At 41.0% G+C, this 25,915-nt stretch overlaps 1 protein-coding gene across 5 annotated transcripts in view; it reads left to right on the top strand.

Moving 5' to 3' along the window:
• ANO4 (anoctamin 4) overlaps nt 1-25,915 on the top strand; it is a 491,252-nt gene that overhangs the window by 418,065 nt on the left and 47,272 nt on the right. For all 5 annotated transcript variants that reach the window (XM_010599655.3, XM_023538812.2, XM_023538815.2 and 2 more), the window contains 9 exons: nt 537-597; nt 9,934-10,016; nt 14,278-14,418; nt 16,894-17,058; nt 18,795-18,831; nt 21,255-21,366; nt 22,422-22,479; nt 22,619-22,716; nt 24,554-24,696. In XM_010599655.3, coding sequence (XP_010597957.2) covers nt 537-597; nt 9,934-10,016; nt 14,278-14,418; nt 16,894-17,058; nt 18,795-18,831; nt 21,255-21,366; nt 22,422-22,479; nt 22,619-22,716; nt 24,554-24,696 — 898 coding nt within the window. The remainder of the gene's footprint in view (nt 1-536; nt 598-9,933; nt 10,017-14,277; nt 14,419-16,893; nt 17,059-18,794; nt 18,832-21,254; nt 21,367-22,421; nt 22,480-22,618; nt 22,717-24,553; nt 24,697-25,915) is intronic.

Genomic DNA, 25,915 nt, shown 5'->3' with positions numbered 1-25,915 from the left:
TGTAGACTGCATCTTTTGGACCCAAGGTTCCTGAGCGGAGAAGCTCCTACTCCAGGGGAAGATTGATGACAAGGACCTTCCTCAAGAGCCAGCAAAGAAAGCCTTCCCCTGGAGTTGACACCCTGAAATTGGACTTGTAGCCTACTAGACTGTGAGAGAATAAACTTTTGTTTGTTGAAGCCATCCACTTGTGGTATTTCTGTTATAGTAGCGCTAGATAACCAAGACACTAATGTACATGTATAAAGGTCTTGTAGTGCACAAAAGGAAATTTTTGGTAGCACTGTTGGGGCTGCTGATAAACATCCAACTAGATGATGCCCATGTGAAGGGAACAGGTTCTCTCTTCCACATTTGAAGTACTTCACAGGTAGAGAAGTCCCCTTTTTAATTATGGTTCAAAACTAATATCCCCAAAGAAACTCTGCAAAGCACATTGTGTCATCACGGCTACTTTCACAAAACTTGAAAAAAAAATCTGAATTTGGATTATCACATATAAGAATTAGCTTAACTATGATTCATATTGTTCCTAGGTAACCCACCTTTTTGACAACGGAGCCACTGTCTTCTTTGCTGTTTTCATGGCTGTGTGGGGTAAGTGTTACGCATCCATATAACTTGAGTTTCCCTCATGTATGCTCAATGATATGTTCCTTTAGAAGTCTGATTGGATATGAAAGGAAAAATCTTGAGTAAGGTGAGTTGGCTTTTCTGTTAGAGGCAAGCTGGTAAATAATCATTTGGTTTCTTTTAAAGGTAGTATTGTAGAGGAGAAGGATGTCTGATTTCTCCATTTAAGCCTTCAAGAATTTGATCAGCACTCCATTATTAGAATAAAATTCACCTCCTGTTGGAGACAAAAATTAAATTAAGGTACTGCTAAAAGTTCCGATGAGACCTGTATACCCATCTCAGTATGTATGGGATATTCTATTGTGAATTGAAAATTTTTCCATCTGGCTAATGTGTACAGAGCCCTGGTGGCACAGTGGTTAAGAGCACAACTACTAACCAAAAGGTCAGCTGTTTGAATCTACCAGCCGCTCCTTGGAAACCCCGTGGGGCAGCTCTGCTCTGTCCTATAGGGTTGCTATGAGTCAGGATCTACAGGTTTGGTTTTGGTTTGGTAATAGCTAAGAACCCACTGCTGTCCTTCTTCCAACTCTGGTCAAAATGACCCCCTATAAACAAGATCCACTTATAGGACATAACTGAATTTTTCTATTTCATTTCAAGACAGTGTTGTTAGTTGCTATCAAGCAGAAGCAATATCCCTATAACAACAAGATGTAATAGAAACATTCAAAGCTTTGGAAGTAGCAGGACTTGGTTCAAATCCCAACTCTACTGCTTAGTAGGTTGTGCAACTTTGGGCAAATTACTTAACTTGCCTGTTTGTAACTGAGTTTAAAAATAATATCTAAAATAATTATAAATATTTAATGGTATAGAAAACATCTAGACAAATTTATACTAAACAGTTATAGTAATGAAATACAAACATTTTGTGCTATATATTTTCAGTACAATTTGAATTTTTTACAGTGATGATGCATTTGTCTTATAACTTAAAATGCTAAAACCTGGATTTTGATGTTATAACTCTAAGCTTAAGCTCTTGTTGTTCCTTATGTCTGGAATGAATATCAGAACTTTCCCTATCTTTCAGGGCCCAGGTGAAATACCATCTGCTCCAGCCAGAAAATGTCTTCCTCCTTCGAACTTCCATACCATTGTCTTTATGTCATTCTTTGGGCACTTGTAATTAGTTGCATACTCAACTTATCCCCCTAGTAGGTTTATGGCCCTCAAGGGCCTTTATTGTCCTTGGAGGCATGCATTTATTTTGGAGGCAGAGGGGTTCAATACATATTTGGATGGGTAAAAGTATGGGTGGATGGAAGGAAGAAAAGAGAGAAGGGGAAAGAGAAAGGAATTACCAAAAAGTTCCCTTTATGAGACAATGAGTGCCTTTAAATGGTCTTTTTGACAAGTGAAAGTTAAAGCCTTTTTCTCTTGAGAAATTGTTCTAGTTCTATATTGTGTCTTTTTTTCTACGTTGTGTTTTGGAAACCCCGGTGGCGTAGTGGTTAAGAGCTATGGCTGCTAATGAAAAGGTCGGCAGTTTGAATCCACCAGGTGCTCCTTGGAAACCCTATGAGGCAGTTCTACTCTGTCCTACAGGGTCGCTATGAGTCAGAATCAACTTGATGGCAACGGGTTTGGTTTTGTGTTTTATACTGTGTCTTCTCTACCTAGAGTCCTTCAAAGAAAATTTGTCTTACCCACTATAGTTCTTTTGAAGGGACATGTTTGAACCCTGTGATTCCAGCTTCTCTCAGCCAGTGGACATTTAACCCAAGATCGTCCAAACCTTGGATATAGCCTAAGGTTCTGCCCAAACAGGGACAGGCAGGACCACCCAGATCCTTACTCTCAAGAATGTGGATTGGGAAATGTAGAGAGAGAGAGGCATTTAGCATCAGGAACTGAAAGATACACAAAGGGCAAGAGGGAGGGAGAGAGAGAGTGACAGCTTGATATTGACCATTAGGTAGAAGTAGAGACCAAGAGGAATCATGAGCAGGCTGAAGTTATGAGAAATCAGACCCTAGAAGTAAGCAGAAGCAAAGAACTAGTGCAAAAGACAAAGAAGAGAAGCTGCCAACTGGTAGTTAGAGAAGATGCAAACCAATCTCCCAAAGAGAAGCAAGGTGAGAGTGTAACCAGATCATGCTGTTAGTGGAAAGTGAAGGTAAAGACTTAGGGGCTCTTATGGCTGAGACCTCTCGAGCTTTCAGACTTCCACATCCTGTCTCTGAATACACCGTCTTTGATTCCCCTGGGATTCCTGCCTCCTTTGGTGAGCCTTACAAAAAACTCTCGCTATTTGGGCTACCCTTAATGCATCTCTGACACTTGCAAAGAAAGGAAGCTAACCACACAGTTTTGGTCATGGGCCTGAGTGCACAAATCAAGAGTATGTATTTGTTTTTTCTAGAACTTATGTATATCAGTAACCATGATCAGGAAGTACAATAATCCACTCAGTGTTTAACCTTTGCCAGGGGTTCCAAAACTATTTCAAGTCATGGCACACAAAGAAAATTATATTTACTCAGCAAACTGATCCACATGGAGGAGCCTGTTCACTGCCCAGGGATAAGGCTGCCCTAAGCAACCTACCCCCAACCACCCTAAGAGCTGGGAAGGTCATTATCTCTATCAGGCTTGTGACCCCTTCCTACCATATTCAGTGGGAAGCTCTGCCTCGGGCTACTAGTCTACTGCTTAATGAATCAATGCTTCTATATAAAGAATGGAATCTAGTAGTATTCTGAAAGAATTAAAACACAAAACGCCCTTACCCAATCCAGTATTTCACCAATTTCAGGTATGCGTTAGCTAAAATAATGGTTTCTTCTCCCATAGTTTACCTATGAGACTGTATAGAAGTAAATTCTGATATAATGGCATTTGTCTATAAGGCAGAGATTGTCATATTGCTCTCAGTACCACCATTATAAAGGAGAGTGCATCCCTTCTTTGCAATTTAAGAATGTCTTATGCCGGGAGTGACAAAGAGGTTTTATTTTACCTCCCCTGCTAACCTCAACTGATTGGTGGCAGCCGCCTGAAGCTTGGAGTTGGGAAGCTTTCGGGCCGCAAAGGGGTACACTGGAGGTTTGACAGCCCTCAGGCCTTAGAGTGTACTCAGTAAGAAGCTGATAGATGTTCTGTAATAACCGTTGGGCACAAGGGAACATTTTCAGGCTAGGGTTACAGGCAAGGCAAGCATGGAATAAATCACCCTCTGAATTGCTTTGTCTTAGTCAACAACTTATTGCTTAAATTCTCCGTTATTCCCAGAAACGTGCTAGTTTGAGAAAAAGAATGATTATCCAGTTGTATCTTTTCGATTTTGTTGTTGTTAGGTGCTGTCAAGTCAGCTCCAACTCATGGAGACTTTATATGTAACAGAACAAAATGTTTCCTGCTCCTGTGCCATCTTCACGATCATTAGTATGTTTCAGTCCATCGTGTGGCTATTGTGTCAGTCTGTTTCACTGAGGGTTTCCCGAGTCTTCACTGACCCTCTACTTGACCAACCATAATGTTCTTTTTTAGTGATTCGTTTTTCCTGATGACGTGACCAAAGTAAGCAAGACAAAGTCTTGCCACCCTCCCTTCTAAGGAACATCCTGGTTGTGTTTCTTCTGAGACTGATTTGTTCTGGCAGTCCATGGTATAGTCAATATTCCACACACACACCACACACACAATTCCAATGGATCAATTCCTCTTCTGTCTTCCTTTTTCATTATCCAGCCTTCACATGCTTATGAGGCAATTGAAAAGACCATGGCTTGGGTAAGACATATTATAAGCCATTCAAGTGACAGCTTTGTAGATAGGGATATCCATTTCGAAGAAATCTAGAGTAGCAGATAACAGTTATAATAATAGCTAACACATAGTGAGGATTTAAGATGTGCTGGGCACTATTTTAAGCATTTTCATCTCATGAAAATGTATCACCTCATTTAATCTTGAGAGTAAGCTTTAAGGAAGATACTATTATTATCCCCATCTTATAGATGATTAAACTAAGGCACTAGATAGAAAGTGGCAAGGCCAAGAGTTAAACCAGGCAGTGTTAGCTTTTTTACTCTACGGCTAGGATCAGGTATCATTTTTAGCCCTGTCGTCTTCTGCTTCAGAGACCTGAGCTTTAATATGAAGAAATGTTACGCTCGTCCTGAGCCCCATTTTACTGCCTTGGGACTGTGATGTTCTGTAAAAGTATGTCAGCTCTAATGGAGCTCAGTTTACTGGTCTCAGAATTGTCTCTTATGATTGACAAGTTACAACATTTAAGAAAACAAATGCTATCTATTTTCAGGAAATTGCTAGAGGTGGAAATGACAAAAACAGATGTCAAAACCAAAACAAAGCTCATTGCCATCGAGTCAGTTCCAACTCATAGCGGTCCTATAAGGCAGAGTAGAACTGCCCCACAGGGTTTCCAGTGCTGTAGTCTTTAGGGAAGCAGATTGCCACATCTTTCTCCCATCGAGGAGCTGATGGGTTCGAACCACTGACCTCTCAGCTAGCAGCCGAGCACTTAACCACTGCACCACCAGGGCTCCTTACAACAGATGTAGGTGATTTTTAAGACCTCCGAAAGGACAGGGTTTACGTGTTTGTTTTCTTGCCTTTCTGCTTTGTGCATTCATCAGAGAATCAACAAGGCTTCATTTGGAACCAGTTTTTAGCACCTGGGAAGGGCTTTTGTGTTGGATTGTTGTTGTTGTTTTCGTTGTTAGGTGCCATCAAGTTGCTTCCAACTAACAGCCACCCTATGTAACACAGAACAAAACACTGCCCAGTCCTGCTCCATCCTTACAGTCGTTGTTATGCTTGAGCTCATTGTTGCAGCCACTGTGTCAATCCACCTCGCTGAGGGTTTTCCTCTTTTCCGCTGACCCTGTACTCTGCCAGGCGTGATGTCCTTCTCCAGGGACTGATCCCTCCTGACAACAGGTCCAAAGTATGTGAGATTCAGTCTCGCCATCCTTGCTTCTAAGGAACATTCTGGTTATACTTCTTCCAAGACAGATTTGTTTGTTCTTTTAGCAATCCATGGTATATTCAATATTCTTCGCCATCACCATAATTCAAGGCATCAACTCTTCTTCAGTCTCCCTTATTTATTGTCCAGCTTTCACATGTATATGATGCGATTGAAAGTACCATGGCTTGGGTCAGGCGCACCTTAGTCTTCAAGGTGACATCTTTGCTTTCCAACACTTTAAAGAAGTCCTTTGCAGCAGACTTTCCCAATGCGATGTGTCTTAATTTCCTGACTGCTGCTTCCATGGGCGTTGACTGTGGATCCAAGTCAAATGAAATTCTTGACAACATCAACCTTTCTCCATTTATCATGATGTTGCTTATTGGTCCAGTTGTAAAGATTTTTATTTTCTCTATGTTGAGGTGTAATCCGTACTGAAGAGTGTGGTCTTTGATCTTCATCAGTAAGTACTTCAAGTCCTTTTCACTTTCAGCAAGCAAGATTGTGTTATCTGCATAACTCAGGTTGTTGATCAGTCTTCCTCCAATCCTGATGCCCTGTTCTTCTTCATATAGTCCAGCTTCTCAGATTATTTGCTCAGCATTCAGATTGAATAGGTATGGTAAAAGGATACAACCCTGACGCACACCTTTCCTGACTTTAAACCACTCAGTTTCCCCTTGTTCTCTTGAATGACTGCCTCTTGATCTATGTACAGGTTCCTCATGAGCACGATTAAGTGTTCTGGATTCCCATTCTTTACAATGTTATCCATAATTTGTTATGATCCACACAGTCAAATTTGTTAGAAATCTTGATAGAACTCCATTGCCTTTATTCACATTCACACGCAGATGATAGCAGTTCCATCGGGGAAAATAATAAGCCTAGGGCTCTGGGCTTAAACTTCGGTGTATCTTTTTCCTCAGTGCTCGTTTTGTTCAGAGAGTCAAGGGACAGAACAATTAAGGTCTAAATTAGCTTCCATCTATAGGGAAAAAAAAATGAGTCATTTTAGGGAGCAGATGTTGGCAGATTATCTCCCTCTGTCCTTTGTTTCTGTTTCTTTTTTTTTTTTTCTCCTTCTCCTTCCTGCCCCAGCTTTTTTTTTTTACTTTCATGTTGCCAAGAATTAAATTATCCCCAGTAAACAAACAAAGGGAGGTCCTCAGTGCTCTTCAATCAAAATAACAAGATTGTAGTTATTTTAATGCAAACTCAAAGATTCTGCATATGGGGCTGTCATTAATTGGTGAATGAAGTATGTCTCAATTTTTGAAATAAATTTTATAATAATTGGCCTTTTGTTTCTAGATATTTATGCTGATTTTATCTTTTATAATCGTATCTACAGATATGATTATAAGAAAGGTATACATTTACTAAACGTCCAACATGTATATGGGCACATTCACATATGGCACCTCATCAACTTCTCATAACCCGCCAGAGAAGAATTACTACCCCAATTTTATAGATGAAGAAATTGAGATTCAGAGAGTTGCAACTCACCCAAGATCATCCAAGCAGCTGGCATGTGACAGAGTCTAGATTTTAAACCAGATCTTGTCTACCATGCCATGCACCTTCTTTAGGAAGTTTCTATTAAGATTTCATTAACTCATCAAACAGTGCATTGACTAGCTGTGTGACTTCCCTGAGTTTCAGGTTCCTCATGCATAGAGTGTTGGAAATAATAGCAACCTTTAATGGCTTTTGAGAAAGTAAAGCACAGTATCTAACACATTAGAAATGTTTGCTATATGGTAACTAAATAAAAGATACATCATGTCAGTTCTGCCATAAACCAAAACCAAACCCATTGCTATCAAGTCAATTCTGACTCATAGTGACTCTACAGGACAGAGTAGAGCTGCCCCATAGGGTTTCCAAGGAGTGGCTAGAGGATTCAAACTGCTGACCTTTTGTTAGCAGCCATAGCTCTTAACCACTGTGCCACCAGGGCTCTAGTCCTGCTATAGAACCAAATATATGCAGTGGAAAGGAGAGGCTGTCTAAGACTAAATACCTTAGAGTAAGATGATAAAAAATAACTCAGTGTTTTTTTCCCTCCTATTTCTAGAATGTTAACCATGGTTATACATGCTAGAAAAACTCTGTGTTAGTTAGGATGAGTAAATTTAGCTGCTATAATAGACAAGCCACAAAACCTTAGTATTCAATAGAACTCACAGACCTCAAAATCAACCAGGTGTTCCTAGTTGGCAGACAGCCTTCCACATGGTCATTCGGGTACCCAGGCTCTTTCAATCTTGTGGCTGCATCCTTTTGTGGATCCTCAGTCTTCTCCATTCAGCCAGCAAAAGGGGAAAGGTAGCAGGGGGCTGACATAACTACTTAACTCTTTAGTCCAAAAGTGGTACGTATCACTTCTGCTCACTTCCTATTGGTCGGAATTGGTCCATGACCCTCTCTAACTACAACAAAGACTGGGAGGTATAATCTATGCCTAGGAGAAAAAGAAAATGGTTTTGTTCTACTGAGAAGCTTAGAATGTATTGTATTAAAACATATCAGAGATCTAATCCTTAAAATATATGCATTTATTGAGCACAGTCCAGTACATTCATGATCTCATTTAATTCTCTCAGCAACCTCTGAAAGAGGTATTACAGGTCCACAATCCCTTATCCTAAACCCTTGAGGCCAGATATGTTTTAAAATTCCAAATTTCCTGGGTTTTAGAAAGGCACTGTGGTACCAAAAAACAAAACCAAACCCATTGTCATCGAGTCTATTCTGAGTTATAGTGACCCTAGAAGACAGAGTAGAACTGCCCCACAGGGTTTCCAACAAGTGGCTGGTGGATTCGAACTGCTGACCTTTTGGTTAGCTGCCATATCTCTTAACCGCTGTGTACCACCAGGGCTCTGTATATGGCACATAATACCATATATTATGTAGGACCCTGGAAGTTCTGAGGAAGGACCTCATATTTAAATACATTAATATGGCTGTTTTTTAATGCATGAATATTCTCACTAAAAAGGATGAAAACTATAAATAGCCTTGCTCAATTCAGGTCAGATTTTGCCACCAGTTGAGTTTGTGTCAAACTTAGGAAAAAACTTCATATTTTTATAGCATTTTGAATTATGAAATTGCAGATAAGAGATTGTGGACCTGTATTATCATCCCTCTTTTGCATTTCAGGAAATTGAGAATTAGAAAAGTTAATTCATTTGCCAACCATATCACAGCTTGTATCTCATCTGGAATTCAAACTCAGGAATGTCTAGATCACAAGCCAGAGAGCTCCTAACTATTACTCTGTCTCTCCATTTACTTATTTTAAAAGTATATTTGCTATGCCTAGGTACTACAGATGGGAAGATAGGGTGAGAACAAGTGGGAATGGAAAAGAAGAAAGTAATTATCTTTTTTAGAATGAATACTTGGATATTCATCTTTTCCCCATGGAACTGATTACAAGTATATATTTTTCCCTTCATCAAGTCTAACTACCACAAGGCCCAATAGAGATGATAGATCTACCAGTTTTCTCTCCCAGGGCATCTCTTTTATATCTTTACTTGTAATGCTCCTCAGAATATGTGTGTGCCCACACGCACATGTGCACATACACTGTCAGCTGACTTATATATGGCTTTCAATAGGAAAAAATCTTACATTTTTTATCTATCTGTATCATTGTATAAGGCTCAATAATTCATTTGAATAGATTATTTTTAACTGAATTGAGTAGAAAGTTACTTTGGCTGAATGAGGATAACCCCAGATTTCCCTAAGTGGGGAAGATAGCTACCCCACACTTGGTGGGAAAGACCTAACAATTTTTGCCTTCACTGTGACAACAGGGATAATTTGTAGAAAAAGAGGAGCAACAAGACCCCTTCTTCAAATAGAATAGCTTCTTTCAATAAAATAGAAGATATTTTCTGTAATGAGTATTTTGGGGACAAGAAATCACTGCCAATCAAATACATGTAAACTGCTACGTCCGGTTTTTGCTTTTCTGCCCCTAAATGCCCTGAGTTTTTAAAAATAAACGGTCTGTTAATTAGGAAGGTGTCCGTAACTCAGTTTTTCATATTCTCACATCCCAGGAGCTTTGTCATTTTAATAAGTCTGTTGTGGCCTCAATTTGAAAACCAGCTTAATTGTAAAGGAAGGCTCTGATTTTTCGTTATGTTTGAATACATCTCCAAAAATGGTCTTGTTAAATGAAGTTTAGCTGTCCAGAAACTCCAGTATTTAAGGATGCTTACACAAACAGCTGTCAGTTTTTACAGTGGCTTCATTATTCAGTGACACAGTTAACAGCATTGTCTCACTTTTGTTAAAATGTCTTTGTCCTTCTCTGTTTGTTCCAGCAACGGTTTTCCTAGAGTTTTGGAAAAGGCGGAGAGCAGTAATTGCTTACGACTGGGATTTGATAGACTGGGAAGAAGAGGAGGTTTGTATCACTTACCTCAGGACTTTTGCTTAAAAAGTGAGTCACCAAGAAATACATGATCCTCTTGAGTCATCACCCTCTGCTCTGTGATAAAAGTCAGGTAAACAAAGTGTTTTCAACACCTGTCCTTGAAGGAAATTTCAGGCAATATAAAAATGGGCCAGCAGAAGTTTTTTAAAAGGACATTTTGATTCCTTGGTAGAATAAAATTCTGCAGCTAAGTAAAGCATTTCCCTTGTAGGCAGAGGCGTCAGAAGAATTGGTAGTACAATTTGTTTAGTTTTCTTCATTAACCAATTTATTGATTTAAACAAAAAGAGAGTATTAGTTTTATGACTCGGCATGTGGAAGCAAACCTCGTAAGAGACCTACTCCAAGGAAACGTTTCTGTGAGCACCCGGTACCTAGATGGTACAGGCTCAGAAGTATTGCATCAAGTGTCGGGCTTTGATATGCTCTTCTAGTCCCATGCTTGTCAGAAGTTTCAATTATCCATGATGGGCTTGGTCACTGGGTCATTGTCTTAGGGTTCTCTAGAGAAACAGAACCAGTGACACACAGATATAGATATATAAACAGAGATTGATTGATTTGCTTCAAGGAATTGGCTTAAGCAATTGTAGGGGACCGGCGACCTCAAAATCCATACGTCGTATGACAGGCCGGAGACTCCTTCAAGCTTGTGTCCCAAGCGCCATAGGTCGTGCTAAGGGAAGAGTAAGGAGAGAGTCCTGCCAAAATATCTATTTATAGTCTGGAAGTAGAACACACTCTAGGGAAACTCCCTTTTTGTCTTAAAGCCTTCAACTGTTTGATTGATTACATTGCATTAGATTACATCAAGGAAGGTAATCTGCTTTACTGAAGGCCAACTGATATAATCACAGGTAACTACTCCACAACAGCAACTAGACTAATGTTTGGCCAAACAACTGGGAATCATAGTCTAGCCAAGTTGACACATAAAATTAACCATCACATTCACCAGTGGTTATTTAAGCCATTGAGATGCTTTGTAAGATATTTAAAAAGATCTCCAGAAGCCATAGACTCCTATTGTTCTATCTTGGAGTAATGTTGCTATTAAAAGAAGCAAATAGCAGGAATAAAAAACACACCCGTTCCCGGTCGGACCCTGCTTTCCCTTGAGTGCTGATCCATATTCTCGTTCATTCTCTCTTACCTCTCCTGAGTCCCATTTCTCAGAGCCTTACTGTGCCAGTAAATCAGATAAGCTAATCATATACACTGAGATACAAAAACCAAAAACCCATTGCAGTTGAGTCAATTCTGATTCATAGCTACTCTATAGGACAGAGTTGAACTGCTGACCCATAGGGTTTCCAAGGAGCAGCTAGCAGATTCAAACTGCCAACATTTTGGTTAGCAGCCGTAGCTCAACCACTGCACCATCAGGCCTCCATATAATGTGATAATAGGTATCAAGGAATGTTTTCCTCTCAACAGACACAAGTATATATTTTTATATCTTAAAAAGAATCTTCTAGAAACAAATGATGATGATTTTACCACTGTGGTAGACTCAGTACGGGAATATTTTTGAGACATTTTTCAGAGGAATCCTTCAAATCTCTCCTCGTAATGGCTGCCTTTTCTCCTTACGTTCACGAGCACATTTGGGTAGTTTTTAGATCTGAAAATGGTACTGCGATTTTAAGCGATCTTTGTTCTCCCTATAAGGGTTTCTCTTATACTTTTCAAAGTATTCTCCAGAAAATAATTTTCTGGGTTTGAAGAAGCTGCCCAGGCAGATTATGGAGTACACCAGTGGCAGCCAGGTTACGTTCAGGACTTCTTCCTAGGGCTGTTATTCCTCAGTCTCTTGTTAGGTGTTCATGGGAGTGGCTTCCTGGTGGGATGGAAAATGTTCTTTCCTGGGACTCAGAGTCACTACTTAGCAACACTGTCACCTTGGACAAATTACTTCACCTTTGGACTGTTTCCATCTCTAAAGAGAAGAGGTGTGACTAAATTTTCCCCTTTCAGCTCTAAAGCACAATCCTGTTTAAATAACTTTGGCACCCGTGATGGACCCGACATGTGCATACCCTGAGATTAAACATATCCGCATATCCCTTATAAACCTGGAGCCCTCTGTTTTCCTAGTCCCTATTTAAAATTTTGGAGTTCTTTCCCTCAGCATGGAAACCTTGGTGGCATAGTGGTTAAGAGCTCCAGCTGCTAACCAAGAGGTCAGCAGTTTGAATCCACCAGATGCTCCTTGGAAACCCTATGGGGGTAGTTCTACTCTGCCCTATAGGGTTACTATGAGTTTGGGTTTGTTTTTTTTGGGGGGGTGGGGCTTTCCCTCAGCATACCTCATTACAGGAGCCTATCTCAATGGCCATGTGCAGTTCCAGTTCTTGGTTTGAGATCTGTTGTGAAAATGTTTTTACTTCTTCCTCTTGGCTCCCAGCTTGCAGTGTAGAAAAGCCTAGCCTTATTGTATGCCTTCCTCAGGGGTGACCCCAGAACGCAGGCCTCACTCTGTGTTTAGCCTTAGTTCCTGGAAGACTAGTTCAAGGGCTTTTGATGGTGCTTAAAACCCAAATCAAACCTGTTGCCGTCAAGTCGATTCCAACTCGTTATCAACCCTACGGGACAAGGTAGAACTGCCCCATAGGTTTTCCAAGTCTGTAATCTTTCAGGAAGCAAACTGCCACATCCTTCTCCCTCGAAGTGGCTGGTGGGTTCAAACCACCGACCTTTCAGCTAAAAACTGAGCACTTAACCCCTGTACTACCAGGGCTTCTTTTTGCTTACAGCCTGATAATTTGAGTTTCCTAAAGAAACAGAAGATTCTAGGTCTGTTCTGTTATATCTTGTTATATCTGTGTAACTGCCTAAAAATAAATGAAAGAAGGTAGAACCTGGTTATAACTGTATCCCCCACTGCCAATCCCTGTTAACTTGCTATGGAGTGAAGCCCAACATTGAGCTTGTCCTCTGGCATGAACCAACATGAAGGCTGCCCTTAAACCTGATCGGGCAAGTTGCTTGCTACCAACTGTGCCCCATTCCTCATAACCTTTCTTCTCCCAGCTCCTTCTTTGTTTTCTGTCAGTACCTTCATCCAGATCTTGAGCATTTCTGCCTGGATTAACTCAATTTCCCTTATGCCAGAGCTTCTGCTCATTTTCCCTCCTCTTCCAACACACTCAAATAGAACATGTACAATTAACCAGAACCACTTCAGCATACTTCTTGCTGATTACCTTCTCCTTATCCCATAATTGCTTTCTAGTCATAAGCCGTTCACATATGGATGAGGCTCAACTAAATGAAATAAAATTTCAGCTTGATTTCAAATTGAAGGAGCCTTGATTTTAACCAGATTTGAAAGGTTTTTACCTTGTTTTCAGAGATGGTTAAGAATACATTTAAAATATATTGGCTAAAGTTGAGTTACTCTCATAGGAGCTTATTAAAAAATCGATTCACCATGTTTTTAGCTGCCTAAATCTAAAAATATGAAAACTTAGAGTTACATTGCCATTATAATTCACACAAAGGTTTGTCAAGTGATCCCAACTCATGGCAACCCTACATGTTGCAGAGTAGAACAGCTGCTCCATAGGATTTTCAAGGCAGTGACCTCTTGAAGCAGATCTCCAGGCCTTTCTTCCAAGGTGCTTCTGGGTGGGTTTGGACCACCAACTTCTCAGTTAGTAGCCAAGTGCTTAACCATTTGTGCCACCCAGGGATTCCTGGGGGCAATATAAACCAAAAAACCCACTGCCTTCAAGTCAATTCCAGCTCCTAGTGACCCTATAGGACATAGTAGAACTGCCCCCATAGGGTTTCCAAGGCTGTAAGTCTTTACAGAAGCAGACTGCCATGCCACATCTTTCTCCTGCAGAGTGGCTGGTGTGTTCGAACCGCTGACCTTTTGGTTAGCAGATGAGTGCTTTCACCACTGCACCACCAGGACTTCCAGGGGCAATACAGAGAGTCCCTTTTAAGCTAATATTCTCAGTTTCTTTCTTAAAGCATAGTTTAATAAGATGACAAAAACTTAACTGTTAGTCTAAACTACATTGGCTTTTGATGATAGTGTCTAGATTTTCATCCTTTCGATGTTCTCCAAGTGGCAAATTTCCAAACATTTAAACTTGGGTCTCCAAGTTCACCTTATTGGTTGAGTTGTTGGTGTGGTAGCTCTTTATGGTAGAGTAATAGGAGATATTTTTCTTATTGTGTAAGCACCTAGTCAATGCATTAAAATGTATCTGTTCTATAGGAAGAAATACGGCCACAGTTTGAAGCCAAGTATTCCAAGAAAGAGCGGATGAATCCCATCTCGGGAAAGCCAGAACCTTATCAAGCATTTGCAGATAAATGCAGCAGACTCATCGTTTCGGCATCTGGAATATTTTTTATGGTTTGAAACTTTTTTTTTTAAAAAAATATTTGTGTCATAAAGTATGAAATTGTAGCAAGGTAACAACAACAGAGCTGTTAGGTATTTGCATAGTTCTACAAAGCATTTTTGCACGTTCTCTTATTTAAGCCTCACACCAACCCCATGAGGTGGTCAGAGGTGGTATTGGTATCCCCATATTACAGCTGGAGCAGCTGAGACTCCAGAAGGTGAAGGGGTTTGCCCAGGGTCAGCCATAAGTAGCCAAGGTGGAACTTGATCTCAGACCAACTACCCTAATCCCGTGTTCTTCCCACTTGCTTCATGTGCCATAGAGAAAGGAATTAAAAATACAACAGGGACTACAACAGTGTTTTCAAACTTTTTTTTACCATGTCCATGTAGTAAGAAATACATTTTCCATCATAACCCATTATATGCTATGTAAATACACGTATAAAACTGAAGATAATAAATAACTGAAACAGTACTCACTTTTACAATATGAATACCTTCTGATCTTTTCTGTTCTATGACAGTTGATTTTTCAAATGCAGGTTATAACCCACTAAAATTGATTTCTTGATCTCATTAGTTTGAAAAACAGTAACTTGGAACTGAGTTACTAGCTTTTCCCAAAAAGAAGTCATTTTGCAATCAATTTTGATACAAAACAAAACATATGCAAATTTGTCAGAAATGTCATTTTAGAACAATAAGGGATGGTTAGGATATTTTCTTCCACTATTCAAGTGACAAGTGTGTAAATACTGTATGTCCTAGGCCATTAGAGTTGGAAGGACAAGACCACAGCAAGTTCAAGCAATCTACCCAGTTTTCCCAGTGAAGAAACTGGGAACCAAAAGATTATGTAGCTTTCCCAGAGTCCCTCAGCTCAGATCAAGCTTTTAGAGCATAATGTTTCCCTTAGTAAAAATAAAACACCAAACTCGATGCCATCAAGTCAATTCCAACTCATAGTGACCCCACAGGACAGAGTAAAACTGCCCCATAGGGTTTCCAAGACTATAATCTTTACGGAAGCAGACTGCCACATCCTTCTCCCACAGAGTACCACATCTTTCTCCCACAGAGCGGCTGGTGGGTTTAAACCACCAACCTTTCCGTTATCAGTCAAGCGCTTAAGCACTGCGCCACCCCGGCTCCTTTCACCTTTAGTCAAAAAAAAACAAACCAAACCCAGTGCCATCGAGTCGATTCCGACTCATAGCAACCCTATAGGACAGAGTAGAACCGCCCCATAGAGTTTCCAAGGAGCGCCTGGTGGATTCGAACTGTTGACCCTTTGGTTAGCAGCCATAGCACTTAACCACTACGCCACCAGGGTTTCCTCACCTTTAGCAGTAGACAGAAAATAGAGTTTGCAAGAGAGAGGAATGCTTCTGTGAAGAAAGGATTCTCTAAAGCAGCAGAGACCACCCTAAGTCCAAACTTTAAGATCCAGGTTTTGATAATGAAATGAGTTAAGTTCTCTGCTCTAAGACATATTAGGTGAAATCACCTAATAGAAGTCACAAGACTTTATGGAGCCGCAGGTTCTTATTTCATAGGGAAAGAAGACATGCCACATTGTTCTCAATCTCAATCAATTTCAACCATGAAATCTTCAAAGAAGGATGCCTCAGCCTGTGTATATATCTAAGATCTTATGTATCTGTCACATAGTTGGTTCGTTCAACAAGTAATTGGGCACCTACTGTGTGCCCGTAAGTATGCTAAGGTGTTGCAAAAACCATGGTAGGTGAAAGAGATGCCATCCCTGCCCTCAAGGAGCTTACTGTCTAGTGGGGCAGACTGACAATAATCAAACAGACAAACTGTTATAAATAGTATGTTGAAAGAAAAGGGTAGGCACCATATAACAAATAGCCTAAGTTCATGAAAAGCCTTAATTATGAAGTGGTTCTTGAGCTCAGAAGTGAAGGATGGGTAGGTATTAACTAGGGCATGTGTGAGCGTGCACACATTTTAGGCAAAGAAACAGCCTTGAAAATCAAGAGCACTTAGCTCATTTGAAGTGATGAGAGAAGTCCAGTATGCCTGGGGTCCCCAGAGGGAGGGGAGAATGCAGACAGCCTTGGATGACACATTAAGGGCTGTGCTTTTATCCTAAAAGTAACAGAAAGCCAATTAGTAATTTTAAACAGAGGTGTGAAATGATCAGATTTCCATAATAAAATATGTTTTCATCTGCTCAATCCAGTATTCTGATTGATAAAATGTTACCCCATAGTTTACACAGATTATCAATTTATAAGCAGTACAATTTTCCTGTTGGAATAACAAAGAAACTACAAACAGGCAAGAGCAAATATTAACCACAATGAAAAGCATGCAACATGTTGTGGTTTCTTAGGTCGGTGCCACCACGGCTTTATTTCCTTTTCTAATCAGAGGATCGTCCAAGTGGCGTGAGCCCTCTTCCTGAATCATTCCACCAGTGTGCTCACTGGGTCTCCTCTGTCTTCCTGCCAGATCTGCGTGGTGATCGCTGCCGTGTTTGGGATCGTCATCTACCGGGTGGTGACTGTCAGCACTTTCGCTGCCTTTAAGTGGGCGTTAATCAGGAATAACTCTCAGGTTGCAACCACAGGGACTGCTGTGTGCATCAACTTTTGTATCATTATGTTGCTGAACGTGGTAAGTGAGCTACAGGGGAACCAGCAAATGGATAGAAATACGTGGGCTGTACGTGGTAGTTTTCTTCAGTTACTAAATGGCCTCAGGGAGGTGGTCTTTCATGTCGTACAGATACCTTGCAAAGTACTTGACATGAAGATGTACTCGGGTTTGGGAGTTTAGAAGTCTTGTTTCAAATATGAGCTCCAGGATTTTCTACGGTATAAGATTGGCAAAACGCTCAATAACATCTCTGCCTATTTATAATAATCCCTCATTTATATAATAAGATAATGCTATATACTCCTTGGAGTCCCTGGGTGGTGGAAATAGTTAACACATTTGGCTGTTAACTGAAAGGTTGGTGGTTCGAGTCCACCCAGAGGCAACTCAGAAGAAACACTTGATGATCTACTTCTGAAAAATCAGCCATTGAAAACCCTGTGGAGCACAGTTCTCTGATGCGTGTGGAGTCACCATGAGTCAGAATCAACTCAACAGCAACTGTTTTTGGCATAGTCCTTGGGGGTTTGGGGAGATTTAGGGGAAGAATATGTACAAAGGATCTAGCTCAGTACCTGTCACACAGCTCAACAATATTGGTTCCCATCACCTATTGATTCTGTGTGATGGGGCAGTAGTCAGTATCCAAAGAATTCTTTGAGATAACCCTGCAAGAAAAATATCAGGATGGTTCCTGTTGCTTGTGCTGAATAATTATTTCCAGATGTATTTTTCACCCCAAATTCATGTCTCAAACTTCCTACTCAGCTGTCTCCACCTGATACATTCAAACCCAAACTCTTGATTTCCCCTCTAAAATCAGCTCTCCCTATTGTCTTCCTCATTGTAGTTGCTCGGGCTAAAAACCTTAGCATCGTCCTCAACTCCTCTATTTTTCTCACTGTGAAAATGTGACCAGAATTTGATCACTTTTTACACATCTCCAACTACCACCCTGATCCAAGTCCCCCATCATCTCCCACCTGGATTATTGAGTAGCTTCCTAACTGGTCTCTCTGTTTCCATATTTGCTCCCCTGCAATCTAGAGTCAACATAGCAACCAGAGGGGACTTCTTACATGTAAGTCAGCTCATGTCACTCTACCGTTCACAATGTCCAGTGGCTTCTCTCTTACTCAGGGTAAAAGTTCTCATCTTCACAATGACTTTCAAGATGCTCCCTCATCTGGACGCTCTTCCCCCCTTCACCGTGATTCACCTACTCCAGCCACACACAGACACACACACACACACCCCATTTCCTCGGTTCCCTCTTAGGACCATCCATTTACTGACAGATGGGTGAGCTGGGGATGCATCCAATGCACTAAAGAAAAAGCAAAGTATCATGAGCTCTGGGAGTTTCCAATAATGTTCAGTCATCTCAGTATTTATGAATGCTATAATCTCAAAAATACAGCAGTCCATAAACTACAGGACTACAGAATCTTAGAGGTAGAACAAGCCTTAGAGATTTTCCGTGGAAGCTGCTGAGGTCCAGGAAGGCCAAGACTTGCCCCGCATCACTTTGCAAGCTGGCAGCAGCCAGCCTTGTGCCACAGAATTATTCACCCCAAAATAAGAAGTGATCGAAAATCAATAAAGTGGGAACGTGTACATTTCTTGCCCTGAAAGGATGCAATTGTTCAAGGTTTTCATTGTTTGATCATAACTTGGTTACCTATTTCCTTTATAATTATACATTTTAGAACATTTGCCATTCTATTGTTAAATGTATGAAATTTATTTTCTAGCTCTATGAAAAAGTTGCACTTCTTCTGACAAATTTAGGTGAGTGGAACCCTTTTTATTTCATAGTACAGTATTGTGGTCTGGAAAATACCTTTGCAAAGATGCTACAAAGTATTCATTTCTGAAACACTGTGGAAAAGAAATATCCCCTTTGTTTTCAAATGCATTCCACAGTTTGGTCTTTGCCTTCAACAGAACCTTTTTTAAATGTCTGGTTATTTGAGGGTTCTTTTCTATCTAAAGCTTTAAAAACTGCCACAAACATCATCTCTATCATGAGCTAATGTCATTTAAAATAGGTTTTCTCTTAATGCACATACACACAAAAAAATCACAAAACTACATATAAAGTGCCCAGTATCATTTAGAAAATTGTTCATTTGCTATTGCCTAACAATTTTTATTTAATTAAAACTGTATCAAGTTTTCATGACATGTAAAACCACATTAAAGTTGGTTGTTTTGAAGACTGGGAACCTTTTCTCAGGAATGTAGACAGGCAAGCCATCAATGACATTTGTAGAAATAACATTCACCTGGACAAGTCACTCCTAAGAGCATTTCCCTGGTCCCATTAAACACCCCATTAAGAATAACCTGATAACCAGCTATAAGCTGTACATTTACCACATTTTCAAGATATAGAAACTGTTCCAATTTTATTAATCAGGTGCTAGTCATTTGGAGACCCTGGGTGGTGCAAACAGTTAATGTTCTCACTGCTAACTGAAGGGTTGGAGGTTCGAGTCTACCCAGAGGCTCCTTGGAAGAAAGTCCTGGCTCTCATTGGAAACCCTATGGAGTACAGTTCTATCCTGACACACATCAGGTCACCGTGAGTTGGAATCAACTCAACAACAATTGGTTTTTTATTTTAGTCATTTACTCTGTGCAGTGTGAGAAAACTATAAGCTTCCACATATAACCTGTTTAGCTCATTCCCAAATGTAGCTTGCCCAGAAGGAAAACATCACAAAGTGTTTTCATTTATAATAATCTAATAATAAAACCTGTTGCCGTTGAGTCGATTCCAACCCTATAGGATGGAGTAGAATTGCTCTATAGGATTTCCAAGGAGTGGCAGGTGGATTCAAATTGCTGTCCTTTTGGTTAGCAGCCGAGCTCTTAACCGCTGTGCCACCAGAGATAATAATAAAAAAATAGATACCATTTATTGAACCCTTCTGTGTGCCTAGCACTTTACTTAGCTCCTTTAATGTCAAAATCTTCCATCACCATCACCCCACACCCAAATAGAAAGAGCCTATGTCCGTGTAAGAGGGAACTGCCCTTTGGCAGGTTGGATCTAGTGAAGGCAGCCTGGGTCCATCCAGTCTATAAACGATGCTGGTGGAGACACTGTGCTGGTCCATCCATAATTTGGATGCTGTTAACCCAGACATTTCTCCTAAGAGCTGGTTGGCAAATCAGGAGACATTCCCAAGAGTCCAGTAGCAGAAGCGAAACAAAGCAAAAACCCTTGAAGAGTCCTTTGTCTTTTCTGCCCTCGACAGCGGTACAGCCTTGTTCTGAAATTAACATTTAACCCATTCTAAATCAGACTTTCTTTCCCTCGTCCCTTCTCAGATATGCTCCTAGGGAGCAATTTGAGTTATAATTCTTGGGGTGAAATTTTAACTGAGCAGTTAGAAGCTCAGGAAGTGTGAAAACATAAAATGCTATTGCATTACATACATTTTCTTTGGCATTGCCTGAGGTGAGGATGCAGCTCCTAGGGAAGGATAAGTCCATTTCACGTGAGATTTCAAGTTGCAAGTTTCTGTCTTGAGGGCCATAGTCTGGTTCATATCACAATGTCTAAAGAGCATTTACTTTCTGGAAGTCAAAATGTAAGGAGATGAGAATTGTCCCCTGACTAAGGTCAGGGAATTGTAAGACACAGTTCAAATAGAGTAAAAGCTTGAGGGATGAGCTCACCTCCTGGGTGTTTGTCCATGAAAGTGGAAAATGGTGAATGAGGGTGAAAGGCAAAGGAGTCAAATACTCCCCGCATTCTGAGGCAGGGGTTTGACTCCCTCATACCCAATAGCATCCGGCATTACACCAAAAAATGGAAGTCGATGCTGAGGAATTATAGGAGCTGGGAGTAAGCCTGACTCCACACACGCCCTACTCCACCGCAGAGACTAGGAGCAAAACGAAAGGCTACTACAGAAAGCCAGAAGTGGGAATGAGGCCCCTTGAGCCTGGTTGCCTCTGCTCCAGGCTCTCCAGGCATCCTGTAATAGTAGAACAATCTGGATATCCAATCCCCTCAGTAACCACTTCCCACCAAACCCTTGTTGGAGCCGGTCTGCAAACTTGAGGATCCCATGGACCTCTTTCCATCACCCAGCATCCATAGACCTTCTTAGGACAACTCTGCTCCCACCCAGTGGGGAGAGGGGGCCGGAGGGGGGCTCAAATTCAGCCTCCAAACTCTGCTCCCCTTTCATCCACAGAACAGCCTCGCACAGAACCTGAGTGGGAGAACAGCTTCACCCTGAAAATGTTTCTTTTTCAGTTTGTCAATCTGAACAGCTCCACATTTTACATCGCATTCTTCCTTGGAAGGTAAGACCCGGATATCCTCCACACCTCCCCAAGCCAGGACAGAGCATTCAGAGGTCGCTGACCAGAGGTGATGGAGAGGCGCCTCCTCTAGGGTGAAAAGAGTCAAGCAGCCTCCTCCCTTCCCTTCCCAAATCTCAAAACCACCTTTCCTCCCATCCCAGGGAAACAGTCTTCTGTACTCAAAAGTGCCTCTACAACTTTTATTGCTAAGATCAGTAGAGGAAAATGGTTTGCACATGTGAATGATGGACTGACAATGTCTGGGTTCTGTCTGCACCTGAGTTAGACACCTGGATCTCACATCTGCATAAGCAGGTAGTATAAAGGGGAGGCAGCCTGCAACATGTCTTAGTTCCTCGACTTCAGAGAAGAGGGAAGAACATCCAGACAGGTTTTATAAAGGGGAGGCAACCTGCAACATGTCTTAGTTCCTCGACTTCAGAGAAGAGGGAAGAACATCCAGACAGGAAGAGGAGCTGAAATAGTATGTCAGAGGAAACTGGGCAGCTTTGACATTCAACAGTAATGAGGATTTGGGAAGGACTCCATGTTTAGTGGAAATGTCCCTCAGTCTCATTACCTCTGGAAGCATTTATGAGGAGGTGGAAAACAGGGACACTCAGGTACAGGGTTTTGGAAAGATGGGTTGCAGCAGCCTCTCAGTTACTACTCTAGCATGTAATTCTAGTCAAATAATTTTTAAAAAAAAGACATTACTATTACTCAAAAATATCAGAATATATTTAAGTCCAGGAGTAAACCTGCTACTTACACAGGCCAGAACACTTGATATGCAGCAGAAAATGTTAAAAGTCACAGCAAGCAGTGAGAACTGGCAATCCATAGCCAGACAGCAAGGCCAGAAGAGAAAATGTCCCCCCGGAAAGTTCCAGAAGCTGTAGTCATGACAGCTCTGAGGATTTCCTCATTCCCTCAGACCTGAAAACTTACTGTACCACTGATTTATGTTGGAGAGTGTGCTGCACTGAATATAATGTTCACTGAAAGTCTAGACTACAGAATGCTAACGGCTTGTTTTTCTGTGTGTGTTGAAGATTTACAGGACACCCAGGTGCCTACTTGAGGCTGATAAACAGGTGGAGGCTAGAAGAGGTCTGTATTCTCCTATCATTCCTTGTTTCCTACAGACTTGCATTAAACTGCCCTTGGGCAGCTTTGTACAGACTAGAAACCAGACACCCTTTCTTCCTCTCCATTGATTCTTGAATTTCTGTGTTTGCTTTCTTCGCAGTGCCACCCTAGTGGATGCCTTATTGATCTCTGTATGCAAATGGGTATTATAATGGTGCTAAAGCAGACCTGGAATAATTTCATGGAACTTGGCTACCCGTAAGTACCTTAGATGTCTATAGTCGAGAGGCAGCATTGCTCGTTATTGGCTTTTCTAGGTGTGGCAGGTAAGATAAACAATGCAGACTCAGCATTTCAGCCAGTGCGTATACCTGGAGCTAAGTGTTCATGCTTAGATATTCAAAGGCAATCTGAAAATAATAAACCTTGGCTCTTTTGGAAGATTCAACACAAGTCATATGAGCGAAAGTGAACATTCTTTAAGAAGTCTCAGTGGACCCCTAAATATTGGATACTTGCTTCCGAAATACTTTAAATGATGTCTCTGACCCTTTCAGCTCTAAGATTGCCGAGCCTCTAGCTATTTAGGACACATTAACTAGATCCCCAGACCCCTCACCCCTGTCCATTTCATCATGGGAGTGGTTCTAGAAGGATAAATCAAGGATGGAATTTTTTTAAAGCTACCTTAAATTCAGACTGTACAGAAAATGAACTTAAGGAGGAAAGTTCAGAGATTCAAAAAAGAAGTGGGAGTCAGCATATCTTAGCCTGTAAGAATTATCCCCAGGTGAGAATAGATTATGTTTATAATAACAATGGGAAAACACTGGCATGGCCTTCGGAAGGAAGGATAACCTTGAATTCTGCCGTGTTTGCGCAGTTCTGGTCAGTTAAGTTTTAAGGAGACATAAATCAGCAACACTTCTTTTATTTCTGCTTTAATTTCACACCTACCGGTCCGCATGTTAACTCACGGTCTCTACAGAGACAGCGAACTCTAGGTTTCAGAGAGGACTGCTCAGTTAGAATGAACTAGAACCTTAATTCACTTTAGAAAGTCATCTCTTAGCTTCTTGTCAGAACCAATGCCAGTAGTTTTGTATTCTTAAATTTATCTTTAGAAACCTTATTCCAAGTAGTTGATGCTTTCTATACAACTTTTTAAAATAAAGCATGTTGTCATTGTTGTTGTTAGGTTCTGACTCATAATGACCCTGTGTACCATGGAACAAAACACTGCCCAGCCCTGTGCCATCCTAAAATAAATGAAATAGAAGCATTATATTCTACCTTCAAGTGTAACCTACAATTCATCAGAAAGTCATAGACATCAACGGAACTCTATTTTATCTCGTAGTACTATGGACATAGGGCAGAATTGTGAAGTAGGCAGTTTATCTTTGATACTTATCCCCATGTTTCCTTTATTTCACTTTTTTTTTCTCATTTCTACTCTCAAATCCCCACGATTGTTTCCCTTGCCCCCTACAGCACAGAGACCCGCCCCCATTCCCTCAGCCCTCTCCCAGATCATGAGATGCATCCCCAGGCGCTGCTGAGGACTAGCTTGCTAACCTCATCAGTGCAGAATGCATCTTAACAGAACCCAGCTCAAACCAAAAGCAGGCAAATACGGAGCTGCAGGCAACAGTGTGCAGACAGAGGACACATTTTGTGGGTTTGCAGATCTTCTAGGCCCTTGAAGTCAGAACACACAGGTCCACACTCACTTGGTAAGACTGCTCTTGTGTCCTAATTTAAGCCACAAAGGCCAAATCTTTCTCTCCTCAGATGTCTGGGTGTTGCCTTTGTTCTCGGTCCTCTATCCCTCTCTCATAAGCAGGACTGAACAAGAGACAGTTCCATGAATGATTAAAATAAGCTCATCATCCATTCTGTGTATTAGCAAGTCCAAATGCTTGAAGTGTAGAATCCATTGTTATTGTCTTCCAAACTCGGAGCTTTGTCTCCTTGGTAGTCTGTCCTGAATGTTTTTTAACTATGGCTCCATATTCTGACTCTCCTCTTTCTGATCACTCAAAGTCTAATGGACAGTTACATTTTTTTAAAGAAATTAATCCTGTTTGTGCAGGCTAATTCAGAATTGGTGGACTAGAAGGAAAGTGCGACAAGAACACGGCCCGGAAAGGAAAATAAGTTTCCCACAATGGGAAAAGGACTACAACCTTCAGCCGATGAATGCCTACGGACTCTTCGATGAATACTTAGAAATGAGTATGAAAGTATTCTACTTTATCCTACTAATTATAGATACAAATTTTAGATCTTGTGGCTCTAGTCAACTAAATATACACCCAGTATCATAAAGACCCTTAGTGTGGGGGGAGTCCTGAGCTGAACACAAAGTAAGCTGTGTCTATCCTGCTTTATGAAGCTTGGTCCGTAGACATGGTACCAAGAGCCTAGTCACTTCAAACTCTCAGGACATTGTAGTAAATCACCCAAAAATGCAAATAAGTTGGAAAACTTGGTGGACCAAAGAAAAAGGAAGCATCACTCATGAAGTAATGGATTCCAACTCATTCAGCAGACATTTATGGAGCCATGTTATATGCCAGGCAGGGTCTATACTTGACACCAGAGGTACAAAAAGGAATAAGGCACAGTCTCCGCTTTCAAAGAGTACCTTGGCTAGTGGGGGAGAGTCTGAGATATAAAGAATAAATGTGATACATTGTTGCAGATGCTGTGATATGAATCTGAAAGGGATACAGTAGAGCAGCCATTTTCTGTTGGGGAAACAGTAGCAGGAAGCTAGGTATACTTAAGCTACGCTTCACTTTGATTTAAGGACTCAGATTTCTGTATAATCAAACCCAAGCTATCTGTCTTCGTATGTATCTGAGAGCATGGACTTTTTGGCAGCACATTCAGACAAACACAAAAAACCATTGCCTTCTAGTCCATTCTGACTCATGACAACCCCATGTGTGTCAGAGCAGAACTGTGCTTCATAGAGTTTTCAATGACTGATTTTTTAGAGGTAGATTGTTGCCAGGTGAAAACCCCACGTTTTGCTTGGCATGACTTGTTACAGCCAATAAACAGGTCGACGTAGGAGATCAGAAAGACACCTTTATTTCATTGTACGAGGAAAGGAATGATCGGGGCTGTTTGCTCCAAGACTGCTGTCAGGCAGCTTGAGGAGGTAGGCTTTTACAGAGAGCAGACAAGGAAACGCAAATTCATCATGAATATTCAGGACTGACCTTTACGCAGGTGCTCAGAGCTTGGGGATGACTATGCATTTTCTTTAGACAAGGGTTTGATCCCCCAGGATAGAGGAAGAGGTTGATTTTTTCTTTTTTTCATTAGAGTGTAAAGTTTCCCCCCAGAGGCTGGTTGAGGCCACCTATGGCCCATTCTGTGGTTATCTTCTCAAGGACCATTTTAGAAGAATATGCAGTTTATTCTGCTCAGTGTAGGAGGATAA

The sequence above is a fragment of the Loxodonta africana genome, chromosome 4 (assembly GCF_030014295.1).
Source record: "Loxodonta africana isolate mLoxAfr1 chromosome 4, mLoxAfr1.hap2, whole genome shotgun sequence".
In the NCBI taxonomy this organism is placed as follows: Eukaryota; Metazoa; Chordata; class Mammalia; order Proboscidea; family Elephantidae; genus Loxodonta; species Loxodonta africana.
Note: the sequence above shows the minus strand (reverse complement) of the source record. Positions and strands in the feature narration are given on the sequence as shown.